The following is a 17,049-nucleotide window of genomic DNA, read 5'->3' on the forward strand; positions in this document are numbered from 1 at the left end:
TTTTTTGAAAAAATAAACAAAATTGATAAACCTCTAGCCAGGCTTCTCAAAAAGAAAAAGGAGAGCACCCAAATAGATAAAATCATGAATGAAAATGGAATTATTACAACCAATCCCTCAGAAATACAAGCAATTATCAGGGAATACTATGAAAAATTATATGCCAACAAACTGGACAACCTGGAAGAAATGCACAAATTCCTAAACACCAACAAACTTCCAAAACACAAACAGGAAGAAATAGAAAGCTTGAGCAGACCCATAACCAGCGAAGAAATTGAATCAGTTATCAAAAGTCTCCCACCAAGTAAGAGTCCAGGACCAGATGGCTACCCAGGGGAATTCTACCAGACATTTAAAGCAGAGATAATACCTATCCTTCTCAAGCTATTCCAAAAAATAGAAAGGAAAGGAAAACTTCCAAACTCATTCTATGAAGCCAGCATTACTTTGATTCCTAACCCAGAGACCTAGTAAAAAAAGAGACCTGCAGGCCAATATCCCTGATGAATATGGATGCAAAAATTCGCAATAAGATACTAGCAAATCGAATTCAACAGCATATAAAAAGAATTATTCACCATGATCAAGGGGGATTCATTCCTGGGATGCAGGGCTGGTCAACATTCATAAATCAATCAATGTGATACATCACATTAATAAAAGAAAAGATAAGAACCATGTGATCCTGTCAATCGATTCAGAAAAGCATTTGACCAAATTCAGCACCCTTTCTTAATAAAAACCCTTGAGAAAGTCGGGATAGAAGGAAGATAGTTAAACATCATTAAAGCCATTTATGAAAAGACCACAGATAATATCATCCTCAATGGGGAAAAGCTGAGAGCTTTCCCCCTGAGATCAGGAACACGACAGGGATGCCCACTCTCACCGCTGTTGTTTCACATAGTGTTGGAAGTTCTAGCATCAGCAATCAGACAACAAAAGGACATCAAAGGCATCAAAATTGGCAAAGATGAAGTCAAGCTTTCGCTCTTTGCAGATGACATATATTATACATGGAAAATGCGATAGACTCCACCAAAAGTCTGCTAGAACTGATACATGAATTCATCAAAGTCTCAGGATACAAAATCAATGTACAGAAATCAATTGCATCCTTAACACTAATAATGAAACAACAGAAAGACAAATAAAGAAACTGATCCCTTTCACAATTGCACCAAGAAGCATAAAATACCTAGGAATAAACCTGACCAAAGATGTAAAGGATCTGTATGCTGAAAACTATAGAAATCTGATGAAGGTAATTGAAGATGATTTAAAGAAATGGAAAGACATTCCCTGCTCATGGATTGGAAGAATAAATATTGTCAAAATGTCAACACTACCCAAAGCTATATACACATTCAATGCAATCCCAAACAAAATTGCACCAACATCCTTCTCGAAGCTAGAACAGGCAATCCTAAAATTTGTATGGAACCACAAAAGACCCCGAATAGCCAAAGTAATTTTGAAGACCAAAGCAGGAGGCATCACAAACCCAGACTTTAGCCTCTACTACAAAGCTGTCATCATCAAGACAGCATGGTATTGTCACAAAAACAAACACATAGACCAATGGAATAGAATAGAAACCCCAGAACTAGACCCACAAACGTATGGCCAACTCATCTTTCACAAAGCAGGAAGGAACATCCAATGGGAAAAAGACAGTCTCTTTAACAAATGGTGCTGGGAGAACTGGACAGCAACATGCAGAAGGATGAAACTAGACCACTTACTTACACCATTTACAAAAACAAACTCAAAATGGATAATGGACCAAAATGTAAGACAGGAAACCATCAAAACCCTAGAGGGGAAAGCAGGGAAAAACCTCTCTTCCCTCAGCTGCAGCAATTTCATATTTGACACATCCCCAAAGGCAAGGGAATATAAAAGCAAAAGTGAAGTATTTGGACCTCATGAAGATAAAAAGATTCTGCACTGCAAAAGAAACAATCAACAAAACTAAAAGGTAACCAACAGAATGGGAAAAGATATTTGCAAATGACATATCGGACAAAGGGCTAGTATCCAAAATCTATAAAGAGCTCACCAAACTCCACACCCGAAAAACAAATAATCCAGTGAAGAAATGGGCAGAAAACATGAATAGACAGTTCTCTAAAGAAGACATCCAGATGGCCAACAGGCACACGAAAAGATGCTTAACGTACCTCCTCATCAGGGAAATACAAATCAAAACCACATTCAGATATCACCTCACGCCAGTCAGAGTGGCTAAAATTAACAAAACAGGAGACTATAGATACTGGAGAGGATGTGTAGAAACGGGAACCCTCTTGCACTGTTGGTGGGAATGCAAATTGGTGCAGCCGCTCTGGAAAGCAGTGTGGAGGTTCCTCAGAAAATTAAAAATAGACCTACCCTATGGCCCAGTAGTAGCACTACTAGTAATTTATCCAAGGGATACAGGAGTGCTGATGCATAGGGACACTTGTACCCCAATGTTTATAGCAGGACTCTCAACAATAGCTACATTATGGAAAAAGCCTAAATGTCCATCAACTGATGAATGGATAAAGAAATTTTGGTTTATATACAAAATGGAATTTTACGTGGCAATGAGAAAGAATTAAATATGGCCTTTTGTAGCAACATGGATGGAACTGGAGTGTGTTATGCTAAGTGAAATAAGTCATACAGAGAAGGGCAGATTCTATATGTTTTCATTTCTATGTGGATCCTGAGAAACTTAACAGAAGACCATGAGGGAGGGGAGGAAAAAAATGGTTAGGGAGGCAGGGACCCAAAACATAAGAGACTCCTAAAAACTGAGAACAAACTGAGGGTTTATGGGGGGTGGGAGGGAGGGGTGGGTGGGTGATGGGTATTGAGGGCACCTGTTGGGATGAGCACTGGGTTTTGTATGGAAACCAATTTGATAATAAATTTCATAATAAAAAAATAAAAATAAATAAAAAAAGATTGGTACACACACACACACACACACACACACACGGGAATATTATGCATCCACAGAAAAAGGATGAAGCCTTGCCATTTGCGACAACATGGATGAACCTAGAGGGTGTGATGCCAAGTGTAATAACTCAGAGTGAGAAAAACAAATATTGTATTTCACTCATGTGTGGAATCTAAAATAAACCGAATAAACAAATGAATAAAAAGCATAATCAGACCTGTAAATACAGAGAGCAAACTGATGGATTCCAGAGGTGAGTGGGGTAAGGGATGGGCAAAGTTGATGAAGGGGAGTGGGAGATACAGGCTTCTAATTATGAAATAAGTAATTCATAGGAATAAAAGGCACAAGATAAGAAATATGGTCAATGATATTGGGATAGTGTTGTATGGTGACACATCATAGGTATACTTGTGGTGAGCATAGCATAAACTTGTTGAATCACTATGTTGTACACTTAAAAGTAATGTAACATTGTATGTCAGATATGCTCAAAAACATTTTTAAAAAAAGAATAGTCTATATGTTCTTTAGTTTCTTTATTCTTATTGGTCAGTTTCCATTTTGGATTTTCCTGAATAATGTATTTTTCAATAAAATGAATAACTGTGGATTGAGTAACAGCTATCCTACTGTTCCTTAGAGATTCCTGGGGTTCTGCCTTTTAATCTGGGAAGAGAGATTGTCAGGTTAAGTTACAAGTGGGAAATGTAGATAAAAATAGGAGCTCAAGTAGATTTGAAAGATTCAGAGGATAAGGAGGTTTTAAATTCAATACAGTCATTCTTTACAATTTCCATCCCTTATCTCCCCCCCCCCCCACCCACCCCAGTAAGATTCTACTGCCTTCCTTATCTGGATGAAATGAATCCACCTATGAGGGATAGATCACTTTACACATGTATGTGGAACAATAAATACAGAAAACAAACTGATAGTTGCCAGAGGAGAGGAATGGGAAAATGGACAAAATGGATGAAAGGGAATGGGAGATACAGGCTTTTCGCCATGGGATTAAAATGTATAGCATAGGGAATGTTGTCAATGTTATTATAATAGTGTCTTAGTGACAGATGGTAGCTACACTTGCACTGAGTATAGGATAATTTATAGAAATGTTTAATCATTATGTTATACACCTGAAACTAATGTAATATTGTGGGTCGACTATATTGAAATAAAAATAGAAATAAAAGTATGTTAAATGATGGGGGAAATCACAGAAGTTAGGACTTACAGGAGTAGTTGGAAACAATACTTGGACCACAGACAAGGCCTCAGTTGGGGTCTGGGCTTATAAGGAAACCAAGAGTATCATAGCACAGTAGAGGGAAAACACAGATGGGAGGCTGGGTAGATTCTGTAGATAAAGTATGGATATCTCTTGATGCCTATACTCACTCCTAGCATGCTCTGAGGGTTTTTTGAATAAAGTCAAACTCAGAGAACACTTCCTGTACTTACCGCTCTATTTTCTGAGTTCAGACCTTTATTAACTCTCACCTAAATTTTTAAAAATCATAACGGTAATGTTTTATCAACCCCCTTTTTAAAGATATGTGCTTTCATTTTTATTTATTTCCTTATTAATTTTTAACATACAGCGTTTTATTAGTTTTAGTACAATATACAATATAGTGATTCAACAATTCCTTACCAACACCCTGTGTTCATCATGACAAGTGCACTCCTTAATTCCCATCACCTATTTAACCCATTCCCCACACCATCCCTTCTTGTAACCATAAGTTTGTTCTCTATAATTAAGAGTCTGTTTCTTGATTTGTCTCATTCTCTTTTTTTTTTCTTTGCTTGTTGTGTTTCTTTAGTTCCACATATCAGTGAAATCATGTGGTATTTGTCTTTCTCTGACTTATTTCACTTAGGATTAAACTTTCTTCCATATTGATACAAATAGGAATATTTCATTCATTCTTTTTTTATGGCTGAAATATATATATATATATATATAAAACACCTCTTCTTTATCCATTCATCCATCAATGGATACTTGGGCTGCTTCCACAATTTGGCTATTGTAAATAATATTGCTATATGCATCAGGATGCATGCATTCCTTTAAATTAATGTCTTTGTATTCCTTGGGTAAATACCCAGTATTGTGATTGTTAGATTATAGGGTAGTTCTATTTTTAATTTTTTTAGTAACTTCCACAATGTTTTCCACAGTGGCTGCATCAGTTTGAATTCTTTTCAACAGTGCACAAGTGTTCCTTTTTTGTCACATCTTCACCGACAACTGTTGTTTCTTGTGTTGTTGATTTTAGCCATTCTGACAGGTGTGAGGTGATATCTCATTACAGTTGTAATTTCCATTTCCCTGATGGTAAGTGATGTTGAGCATATTTGCATGTGTCTGTTGGCTGTCTGGATGTCTTCTTTGGAGAAATTTCTGTTCATGCCTTCTGCCCAGTTTTCATTTGGATTATTTGTTCTTTGGGTGTTGAGTTTTTATAAATTATTTCTATATTTTGGATATTAACTCTTTATCGGCTATGTCATCTGCAAATACCTTCTTCCATTCCATAGTTTCCCTTTTAGTTTGGTTGGGTATTTTCCTTGCTGTTCAGAAGCTTTTTATTTTGATTTAGTTCTAAAAGCTTATTTTTCTTTTGCTTCCCTTTTCTCAGGAGATATATCTAGAAAGAAGATTCTATGGCCTATGTCAAAGAAGTTACTGCCTGTGTTCTTCTATAGTATTTTTTGGTTTTAGGTCTCACATGTATGTCTTTAATCCAGTTTGTATTAATTCCTTGTATGGTATAAGAAAGTGGTCCACTTTCATTCTTTTGCATGCTGCTGTTCAGTTTTCCCAACACCCCTTTGTTAAAGAGACTGCTTTTTCCCATTGGATATGCTTTTCTGCTTTGTCCACATTAATTGACCATATAGTTGTGGGTTCATTTCTGGGTTTCTGTATTATTCTATTGATCAATGTGTCTATTTTTGTGTCATTACCATATTGTTTTGATGACTACAGCTTTGTAACATAACTTGAAGTCTGGAATTGTGATGTCTTCAGCCTTGCTTTTATTTTTCAAGGTTACTTTGGCTATTCGGGGTCGTTTGTGCTTCCATATAAATTTTAGGATTGTTTGCTTTAGCTGAGTGAAAAATGCTGGTGGTATTTTGGTAGGGATTCCATTAAATGTGTAGATAGATTTGGGTAGTAAAGACATGAACAATATTTGTTCTTCCAATCCATGAACATGGAATGTTTTTCCATTTCTTTGTGTCATCTTCAATTACTTTCATCAGTTTTTTTTTTTTTTTTTTCAGAGTACATGTCTTTTCCCTCTTTGGTTAGGTTTATTCCTAGGTATCTTTTTACTGTTAGTGCCATTGTATATGGCATTGTTTTCTTAATTTCTCTTTATGCTGCTTCAGTATTGGTGTATAAAATTGCAACAGATTTCTCTACATTTATTTTGTACCCTGTGAGCTTGCTGAATTTGTTTATCAGTTCTAGCAAAACTTTTGGTAGAGTCTTCAGGGTTTTCTGTGTGTAGTATCATGTCATCTGTAAAAGTTTTACATCTTCCTTAATGATTTGGATGCCTTTTATTTATTTTTGTCGTCTGATTGTTGTGGCTAGAACTTTCAATATTATGTTGAATAGAAGTGGTGGCAGTGGACATCCTTGTCTTGTTCCTGACCTGAGGGGACAATCTCTCAGTTTTTCCCCATTGATGATGATGCTTGCTGTGGGTTCTTCATATATGGCCTTTGTTATGTTGAGGTATGCTCCCTCTAAACCTACTTTGTTTAGGGTTTTTATCATGAATGTATATTGTACTTTGTAAGTGCTTTTATCCATCTATTGAAATGATCATATGGTTCTTATCCTTTCTTTTATATATCACATTTATTGATTTGTAAATACTGAACCACACTTGTAACACAGAAATAAATACCACTTGATTGTGGTTAATGATTTTTTTTAATGCATTCTTGAATTCAGTTTGCTAGTATTTTGTTCAGGATTTTTGCATCTATTTTCATCAGGGATATTGGCATATAGTTCTCTTTTTTAGTGGTATATTTATCTAGTTTTGGTATCAGGGTAATGCTGACTTCATAGAATGAATTTGGAAGCTTTCCATCCTCTTCTATTTTTTGGAATATTTTGAGAAGAATATGTATTAACTCTTTAAATGTTTGGTAGAATTCACCTGTGAAGCCATTTGTTCCTGGACTTTTGTTTCTTGGGAGTTTTTTGAACACTAGTTGAATTTCTTTGCTGGCTATTGGTCTGTTCAAATTTCTGTTTCTTCCTGTTTCTGTCTTGATAATTTATATGTTTCTAGGAATTTATACATTTCTCCAGGTTGTCCAATTTGTTGGCATACAATTTTTCATAATATTCTCTTATAATGGCTTATATTTCTGTGGTGTTATTTGCTATTTCTCCATCAGTTTTGATTTTATTTATTTGAGTTTTCTATTTTTTCTTGATAAGTCTGGCTAGGGATTCAACTTTATTGATTTTTTTCCAATAGCCATCTCCTGTTTCATTGAGCTGTTCTGTTTTCCATGTCATTTATTTCTGCTTTAGTCTTTATTATTTCCTCCTTTATCTTGGTTTAGGTTTTTTTTTTTTTTTTCATTTTTTCTAGTTTCGTTATGTGAAAGGTTAGGTTGTTGATTTGATATTTTTCTTATTTCTTTAGGTAAGCCTGTATTGCTATAAGCTTCTCTCTTAGAACCGATTTGCTGTATCCCACAGGCTTTGGACTGTTCTGCTTTTCATTTTCATGTACGTTTTCATTTTTTTCTTTGATTTCATGGTTGACATATTTATTGTTTAGTGGCATGTTATTTGATCTCCATGTATTGGTGTTCTTTCAGATTTTTCTTGTAGTTTTATTCTATTTTAATAGCATTGTGGTCAGAAAAGTTGCATGGTATGACTTCATTGATCCTTGGACTTGTTGAAGCTTGTTTTGTGACTTAGAGTTCTATTATGGGTAATATTCCATGTGCACTTGAAAAGAGTGTGTATTCTGATGTCTTAGGATGGAATGTTCTGAATATATCTATTAAGTCCTGTTCCAGTGTGTCATTCAAAGCCATTTTTTTCTTGTTGATTTTCTGTTTAGATCATCTGTCCATTGATGTAAGTGTGCTGTTAAAATCCCCTACCATCATTGTATTATTATCAATTAGTTCCTTTATGTTTATTGTTGTTTTATAAACATGGTTGCTTCTATGGGTGCATAAATATTTACAATTATTTTATGTTCTTTTTGGATTATCCTCTTTATTATTAATATGTCTTTTTTGTCTCTTGTTACAGTCTGTGTTTTAAAATCTAGTTTTTCTGGGGTGCCTGGGTGGCTAGGTTGGTTAAGTGTCTGACTTCGGGTCAGTTCATGATCGCGTGGCTCATGAGTTTGAGCCCTGCATTGGGCTCTGTGCTGACAGCTCAGCTTTGGATTTTGTGTCTCCTTCTCTCCCTACACCTCCCCTGCCCACATTCTGTCTCTCTCTCTTGAAAATAAACATTTAAAAAATAAAGTCTATTTTTTCTAATATAAGTATTGCTACTGCAGCCTTTTCTTGACATGTATTTTCATGATATTTCTCAGTCCCCTCACTTTCAATCTGCAGAGGTCTTTGGGTCTAAAATTAGTCTCTTTTAGGCAGCATATAGACATATTTTTTTAATCCATTCCATCACCCTATGTTTTTTTTCATTGGAGTGTTTAGTCCATTTACATTCAGAGTAATCATTGATATATATGTATTTATTGTCATTGTATTATTTGTTATGTGATTATTTCTGAAAATTTTCTTTTATCCTTTCTTTCATGCTTTGATGAATTTCTTTAATAATATATTTGACTTTATTTCTCTCTATTCTTTGTGTATGTATTTGTGATTTTTGATGTGTGGGTATTTGTATATAACATTATTTGTATATAACTACTTCTGCATATAGCAGTCTATATTAAGTCGATGGTCATTTATGTTTGAACCCATTCTTTACTCCTCTCCTCCCCATGTTCAAGGTAAAAGTTGTCATATTTTAGATGTTTTCTTTCATGAGTTCCTTGACTTATTGTTTACAGAAATAGTCGTTTATACTGCTTTTGTGTTACCTACCTTCAGATTGTCACTTATAATGCCCTGCCATGTAGTGTCCTGTTCCCTAGGGCCAGGCACTTCTGGGAGTATTTATATTGTGTGCTGCGTGTGCACTGCTGTTTTGCCCTGCCACTTTATCCTTCAGGCCAGTAGTTCCAGAGGCTCTCTTTGCTTGTTGTGGGCAATATTTGGCCTCTGGAATGAATGTGACACATTTTAACTAGGTATGCTCTGGTCTGCTTGTGAAATGAGAGCTGTCACCTCCACGAATGGAACTGAGACTCTGCAAATCTCCTGAGCTGGGGCACTGGGTATAATCCAGGGTTTGGGCCTGTAGTATAGGGTAGGGGGTATACAGTGCTGGGACTGGGGCAGAAAATACTGGGAGGTGGTGTTTTCTGGAACACAGAGAGGGGGGCTTGGTGTAAACAAGTTAGTGAGCATTGGTGCTGGGCTTGTTCCTACTGGTAGCCCTGTGCTCATGCAGAGAAGCATGGGTAGGAAATGGCTCCACCCAATTTCTTTGTTGCAAAAATGTCTCTCCATAGATGCTGCCTCTGTGGGATGCACTCTGAAATGAGCAAATAACCTCCCCATTCTATAACTCAGGTGCTCTTCAAATCACTGTTTCCATGCTGTATGTTCTTGGGTTGTTTGCTTGCTTTCTCTCTAAGAGCAGTACATTGCCATCTGGGCTGCATCCCAGCCAAGCCAACTGACTTTAAAACTCCAGGCTTTAGGGGTGCCTGGGTGGCGCAGTCGGTTAAGCGTCCGACTTCGGCCAGGTCACGATCTTGCGGTCTGTGAGTTTGAGCCCCGCGTCAAGCTCTGGGCTGATGGCTCGGAGCCTGGAGCCTTTTTCCGATTCTGTGTCTCCCTCTCTCTCTGCCCCTCCCCCGTTAATGCTCTGTCTCTCTCTGTCCCAAAAATAAATAAACATTGAAAAAAAAATTAAAAAAAAAAAAAAACTCCAGGCTTTAAACTCCCCCTATGTTAGTCTGTCTCTTGCTCTCCTGTGTGACTGTGGCTCCTTCCCCACTGCAGCATCCACAATCTGTTTCTGTCTTAAAACATGTCTCCATCCTTCCTCCCTTCTTCAATGTGGCCTCTTCTGTACCTTTAGTTGTGAAGTTTGTTCTGCCAGTCTTCAGGTCAATTTCTGGAGTGTTTAGGATGATTTGATAGTATTCTAGTTGTATTCATGGGATGAGGAGAGCCTAGGGTCCTCCTACTCCACTGTCATCTTCCAACAACCTATATCAAACCTATAAACATTAACAATAATTCTTTAATATCATCCAAAATCCAGCCAATATTCAAATTTTTACAATCATTTCATAAATGTCACCATTATTATTCCTGTTGCTTTCTTTATGGTCCCTTTGAATGCAGTCTTATTCTTCCTTCAATCTATCCTTCGTTGGGAGCTAGTTAATTACCACCAAAATAGCTGTGCACTTGTAACTCCCCTCTTTGAAAGAATTATACTTTATCACCCAGCCTTTCTTTGAATTCAACCTTCCATCATATTCCAAATGTAAAAAAAAAGGATAGTTTTATTCTATGTAAAGGATGAATTATTGAACATCTATCATAATTCAAAACCCCTATAAACCAAATCCAATTGTGAGAGAGAATGAGGTCTTATTTTGTTAACTGGATAAAGTAGCACCACTATCTCCAAGGCCATCTTCAAGAACCAGGGTGTTGCTTAGCAATGGCAGACACAGTTCAAAATATCATTGACATTTACATTAATAGAATTTTTAGGAAGTTTTAAATTAGATTGAGGTTTTATGGGTTTTTACAAATATGTATTACCTATAAAGTGACCATTTAATTCATATTTTTTTAATGTAGAAGTTTCACATTTTGGCTTTGCATATAATACAATTGACAATACTGCTTCATTATTCCCTAAGAATATTGTTTCTTGTTATATCTCTATAGACTCAAAAAATCTCTCTTACTCATTTTCTGCCTAGATAATTCTTATTAATTCTCTAAGATCCATATATCATAGCTCTTCCTCCTTGAAGCCTTTTCTCATCTTGCCTAGAATGAATTTTTCCCTTTACTTTTTCTTAAATGCCTTGAATGTATATCTGCTGCATCACTTATGGTATGACTTATAAGCTATTCACATTACTCTATCATTATAGTTAGTATGTTAGTATACACTTTGTGGCTAGACCCTTACATTTGTTGTCACTGAGCTTAGCACAGTACTTATGGTTGATATTCAGAAAATGTTGACTTTAATCTTTCAGGGTTATTATGAAGATTAAATGAAATAATTTGTATCAGTTGCCTGATACAGTGCCTGGTACTAGTGTTTAGTAACGTTTCCTTTCCTTTTTCCTCATACTCCTGCCTCATTTCTCTCAACTCCCTATATATTGTGTCTATGAGAAGAAAATATAGATTTCTTGATTTCATTCTTCACATGACTTTTCAGGGTAATGGATATTTTGCACCTTTCATTTATTTATTTATTCTAGGTCACTGGCTCTGTTCATATCAGAGATCCTCTTAAGACAGAAGATAGAGGTAATATGACATCTCCACCATTCCCAGATGCCAGTCCCATGGAGAACCCAGCACTATTTAGTGACATCAAGATTGAGCCCCCAGAAGAACTTCTGGCTAATTATTTCAACCTGCCCCAGGTGGAACCAGTTGACCTCTCTTTTCACAAGCCCAAGGCTCATCTCCAGCCTGCCAGCATGCTGCAACCTCCAATATTCACTCCCAAGCCAAAGCCTGCTCTCCAGACTCTTGTAGTGTCCACTTCAACGTCTGACACAGGCACTTCAGCAAATATCCCTACTGTTCTGACTCCAAGATCTATCCTGGCCTCCTCTCAAGGAACTGGTGGCCAGCAGATCTTTCATGTGATTCACACCATCCCCTCAGTCAGACTGCCAAATAAGTTGGGTGGCCTAAAGACCATCCCAGTAGTGGTACAGTCACTTCCCATGGTGTATACTACTTTGCCTGCTGATGGGGGCCCTGCAGCCATTACAGTCCCACTCATTGGAGGAGATGGCAAAAATGCTGGATCAGGTAAGCATCAGTGTCCCCCTTTCCTGGGCCTCACCTTCCTCCATTTATTCTTTTAGAATTATTCTATCTTTTATTTAATTTCATCCCTTCCAATTATTCTTGCACACAGCTTCAAGAATAATTATTTGTAAACACTGTTTTTATCATGTCTCTTTAGTGCTTAATATAGTACAAATACTCTCTTGTTTAGTCCATGATTCTAAAATTGGGGTATGCATATATATTTTTAAGTTTTTATTTATTATTTTTGAGAGAGAGTTAGTGGGAGGGGGGCAGAGAGAGGGGGCTAGAAGATCTGAAGGGGGCTCCACACTCACAACAATGACCCTGATGTGGGGCTTGGACTCTCAAACTGTGAGATCATGACCTAAGCCCAAGTTGGATGCTCAACCAACTGAGCCACCCAGGCACCCCTGGGGTATGCATATTTTTGAGTAAAATACTGTGTATCTTTCTGTATTCTGTATGTTATTTGATAACAAGTAATTTAATCACATTTCATATTTAAAAAATTTTATTAAAGAGAAAATGTACAAATTTAATGACCTTTTATAATAAGACACAAATGTCAAAAATAGTTTTAACCTTATTAAGGAACACACTCGGATTTTCTAGCAAAATGCATTTATTTGTCTATGACATTAGGAATGCTTTTGTGGAAAAGTTAAGAACATTTCTAGTGCTACATTTCTAGCCAGGCTTAGCACCTTCATCTCCCAATACCATAACTATTCTCTTCCCTAACAGGTAAATAGTCTTCTTTGAAACATTAACATCTTCCCGGTGCTCTCCTTCATTTGGCATCTATCATCCTCCATTTTACTTTCTCATTTGCCTGTGTCACAAGCGTATGGGCATTCTTCTCAACTAAATTGCAAATTCCTCGAGAAGGAAACGATATTATTTCCCTTTGTGCATCTCTAGAGAACCCAACCCGGTGGTAGATAGTAGTTGTCTTGCAACAAATACTTTGATGAACATACTCGAAAACCTGTATAGGAGAGAGTTCACATGCTGCAATCTTCCCTTTTTATTTAATTTAAAAAATAAGTTCAGAATTCAGAAGGGAGTAAATTAAGTCCTCCTTTCACCACTATTTACTAGCCAGTTCTCATCTCTGTAGATGTATCTATTTTAGTTTGTAATTGGAAGTGATCAAAGAAAATTTTAGCCCCTGAGTGGTTCAAAATATTTAGCTTCACCACAGCTCTAGAATTATAATCAGTTTTCAATATTGTGCCTTAGGAAGGACATTGGGAAGTTGGAGTATAATCAGAAGAGAGAGTTAGGATGGTGAGAGGTTTCAAACACATGTCAAAGGAGGAGTTGATAAATGTTTAGCATGAATTAAAAAACCAAAAGCGAGATATGTGGGTGGAAATGACTAAAAATCAGATCTTAGATCATTATAGGAAAAAACTTTCTAAGGGTTTTCTATCTTTGAAATTCAATGCCTTGTAATCACTCCATCACCAAATGTAGGAGACTGGAAAACAACATACTAAGCATCAAGTTGCTGAGACTCTGCAGTTGTGTTTTTCTGATTTAAAATGTCATCACTACTTACTAGTGGCTAATTGTTGTAATGGTAAGTGTTTATAACAGTCTTGTTTTTGAGATTCCTCTGAGGGGACTAATTAAAATTTTGGTATCAGTTCTCCTATGGGGAAAGAGATACAAACAAAAGGGGAAATGAGAAAATAAAATCCCTAGTGAGAATTTGCTGAAATCAAGGCAGTGATAGCACCAAGCAATGATATGATGGGTCTTTCAATTGCACCCATAATATCCATGAGTCCATCAGAGCCACTCTAAATAAGAAAAATAGGTTTTAAAAGTTTCAATGTAATTTTAAGCTAAAACCATTAGCCTAGTAGTCTCCAAAATGGTATTCTTACACCTTGGTTTGGAGGTGGGGGAGTGAGGAATGTAAACAAAACAATTGGAACACAAGAATAAGTATCAACATTTCTATTTGTATTTTCTCACTCTTTACATTTTAGTTTGATTTTTCATAATTTATACAGAATTGTAGTCTGCTACTACATTTATTACATATGTGCACACACACATGCAAAGACACACATACATACTGAGATGTATGATTAAAACTTTTTAGTGAATGATACACAATTAGTGTATAGAGGCAACTGCACTAGCCAAAATTCCAGCCCACAAACTTTATTGCCACCCTTAAGTTTCTTCAATATAGAAATTTTGAAACTTTGACTAGATCTAGGAGACTGGTGACCATTTGATTGAGTTTTGTTAGGTATGAGAAATATCAGTGGTTGATAATAAAAGATACTCGAGGGCTTCTCTTGACAAAGGTGAAAGGGAAGGATGCCAACATGTATCAAGCTAAGTACTAGTTATGCATTTCATCTTATTGACTTACTTCCATTTAGGGGCACAAAACCCAAAGGAGTTCTTATCTCTGAGGTGAACCTAGGCATTTACCTTAGGACAGCCAGATAACTATTCAGAAAGTTCAATTCAACAAACATACATTAATCCTGACTTTTCAGGAGACATTTTGTCCTGGGGGCTGGAGATAGAAAGTTAAATCATACCCAGACCCTATTCCATTAACTTACTATCCTAGAGAAGCTCATTCCAGTGGTACTAGAATGCTCCTTATTACCTTTCCCTCAAAGGAATTTTAGCTATGCTAGAATTTTTTTAAGTTCTTCTGTTCCTTCCATATACATACACTTCTTTCATCTTTATTTTTCTTTACTTCCCTATCTTGTTGCTACTTCTCATTGTGGGTGGGCTAAAGTGGGAATCCTGAAAATGATATCAGAGGCACATATATGTGTAGCTCACACTGGTCTTTTTCTTTGCTTTTAGTGAAAGTTGACCCCACCTCCATGTCTTCACTGGAGAGCCCAAGTGACAGTGAGGAGAGTGAGATTAAGAGTGGATCCTCAGCTTTACAGGGTGTTCAGGGACTACAGCAAGAGTGAGTACTTTTGTCTTTACTTCAGGCCTGTCTATATATGTGTGTGTTTGTGATAGAAGTGGAAAAAATTCTCATACACAATGGCAAACATTTAATGATAACAAAATGTAGGTAAATTGCCTTCCCAGCAAAGGTGTTAGTTTGTGTGCACACATGTGCATGGACATGCATGTTATGGAAGTGTTATGTCCTAATTGTCTACTTCATCAATTTTGTCCTTGAAAAATTTTCAAATTTCCTCTAAAGTACAGTTGAATAATGTTTCTCTCTTTAAGATTAAAGCACTCTTGTCTTCCAATGTTAGAACCAATAAGGCATTGTTTTGTGTTTTAACAATCATGTTGTATGAAAAAATACATTTATGTAAACACAAACATGAGACTTGTTAGAGTGAAATGCTCACAACTAGAACAGAAAACACCCAAGGAAACATTACCACCTCTCAGGACCTGCACTTACTGCAAAGAATAGCCTAGTTGAGGGAATTGCTTGAACTATTTCAATTATTTCTTCTCTTGAAGACTTACTGTTAAATTTGCATAAATTAAATGCATGTATGAGGTGATCCCACTCTTTGTAAGTGCATTTATTTAGCTTCCACGTTAAAATCATTCTTTGGTCCTATCTCTCTTTCTTTGCTCAGACCATCAGCAATGACCCAAATGCAGGGAGAAGAGTCTCTTGATTTGAAGAGAAGACGGATTCACCAATGTGACTTTGCAGGATGCAACAAAGTGTACACCAAAAGCTCCCACCTGAAAGCCCACCGCAGAATCCATACAGGTCTGCCCACCTCCACTCCATCCCCAACATACATACATACACACACACACACACACACACACACACACACACACACACAAGTCTGAGAGATCGGAGGAAAGAAAGTCTTGAAACAAAGACTGATCCATTTATACACATGGGCCCAAGCTTCATTAGTGGATTTTACTCTTATGTCTTGTTCTTACTCACATGTGGCTTTTATAAAGCCAAACTAGGAAAACACTAAGTCTGGTGTCTTCTGAATAGGCATTAGCCCACTGAGAACCTGTGGCTCTTTCTAACTGGTAAATAATAACATTTATGTTAAAATTAAGCAGCTGAGACACCACTCCTTCCCTTATTACCACAGCGCCACAGGTTTTGTTGAGTACTGAAAAACAGAAAGGCAGTTTAAACCAAGTGAAATTAAAGCAGGCTTTTGGAGCTAAGCACAATACACCAACCTATAACATGCTCTTGTTCACTAGAAAAAAGGGTGCACATTAAAAAAAAATTGTAAGTAAAGCAGACCTGGTAGGGATGTGTCAAACCTGAGGGCACCTGCCCCCTCTGAAACAGAATTGTCACTCAACTCCAACTAATTATTACCAAATTTACCAAATTTTAAAGAAAAGCAGAAAATTAATACTTTTATGTGACATATGCTAGAATTTGGATGTTGGCCTATAATGTAAAAAGGTTTATAGCACCATGGAATCAAAGTAGCTTGCCTACGGGCCAGATGTAGATCGTCAATCATTAGTTTATACCCTCTGCTTTGTAGACTCCTTCTCCCCAGTCATCTCTAGCTCAGAATTGAGGCTTGGACACCATGGATAAGAAAAGGGCCTTTCTTCCTTGTAAACATGCATTGTGTTAACACTTGCTTTGTTAGGATTTGTATGTAGGAAACCAGAATCCTAGTTGCTGTGCCCTGAAGCTCTGAACAGGTGACAAATTTCCAGGTTGCATTGTCCCAACATTCCTGCGGCACTCTTCTTATTCGTTGATGTTTTGTTTGCCTCTCCTTCATGTAGAGTACAGGCTTATTCCACACACATGTGTGTGGGTGTGTATATATGTGTGTGTATATATATGTATTTTTGTGTATAAACATAAATATATATTAAGTATTTGAGCTTAAAATTTCAACATGTCAGTCAGAGTGGCCAAAATGAACAAATCAGGAGAC

The 17,049-nt window shown here is 36.7% G+C and overlaps 1 protein-coding gene across 1 annotated transcript in view; it reads left to right on the forward strand.

The window, feature by feature from the left end:
• Positions 1-17,049, forward strand: part of KLF8 (KLF transcription factor 8) — a 68,103-nt gene that overhangs the window by 22,059 nt on the left and 28,995 nt on the right. Inside the window, exons 2-4 of the mRNA XM_040466878.1 lie at positions 11,566-12,130; positions 14,984-15,095; positions 15,739-15,878. Coding sequence (XP_040322812.1) covers positions 11,566-12,130; positions 14,984-15,095; positions 15,739-15,878 — 817 coding nt within the window. The remainder of the gene's footprint in view (positions 1-11,565; positions 12,131-14,983; positions 15,096-15,738; positions 15,879-17,049) is intronic.

The sequence above is a fragment of the Herpailurus yagouaroundi genome, unplaced genomic scaffold, assembly GCF_014898765.1.
Source record: "Herpailurus yagouaroundi ecotype Mexico unplaced genomic scaffold, PumYag 66807, whole genome shotgun sequence".
Classification (NCBI taxonomy): Eukaryota; Metazoa; Chordata; class Mammalia; order Carnivora; family Felidae; genus Herpailurus; species Herpailurus yagouaroundi.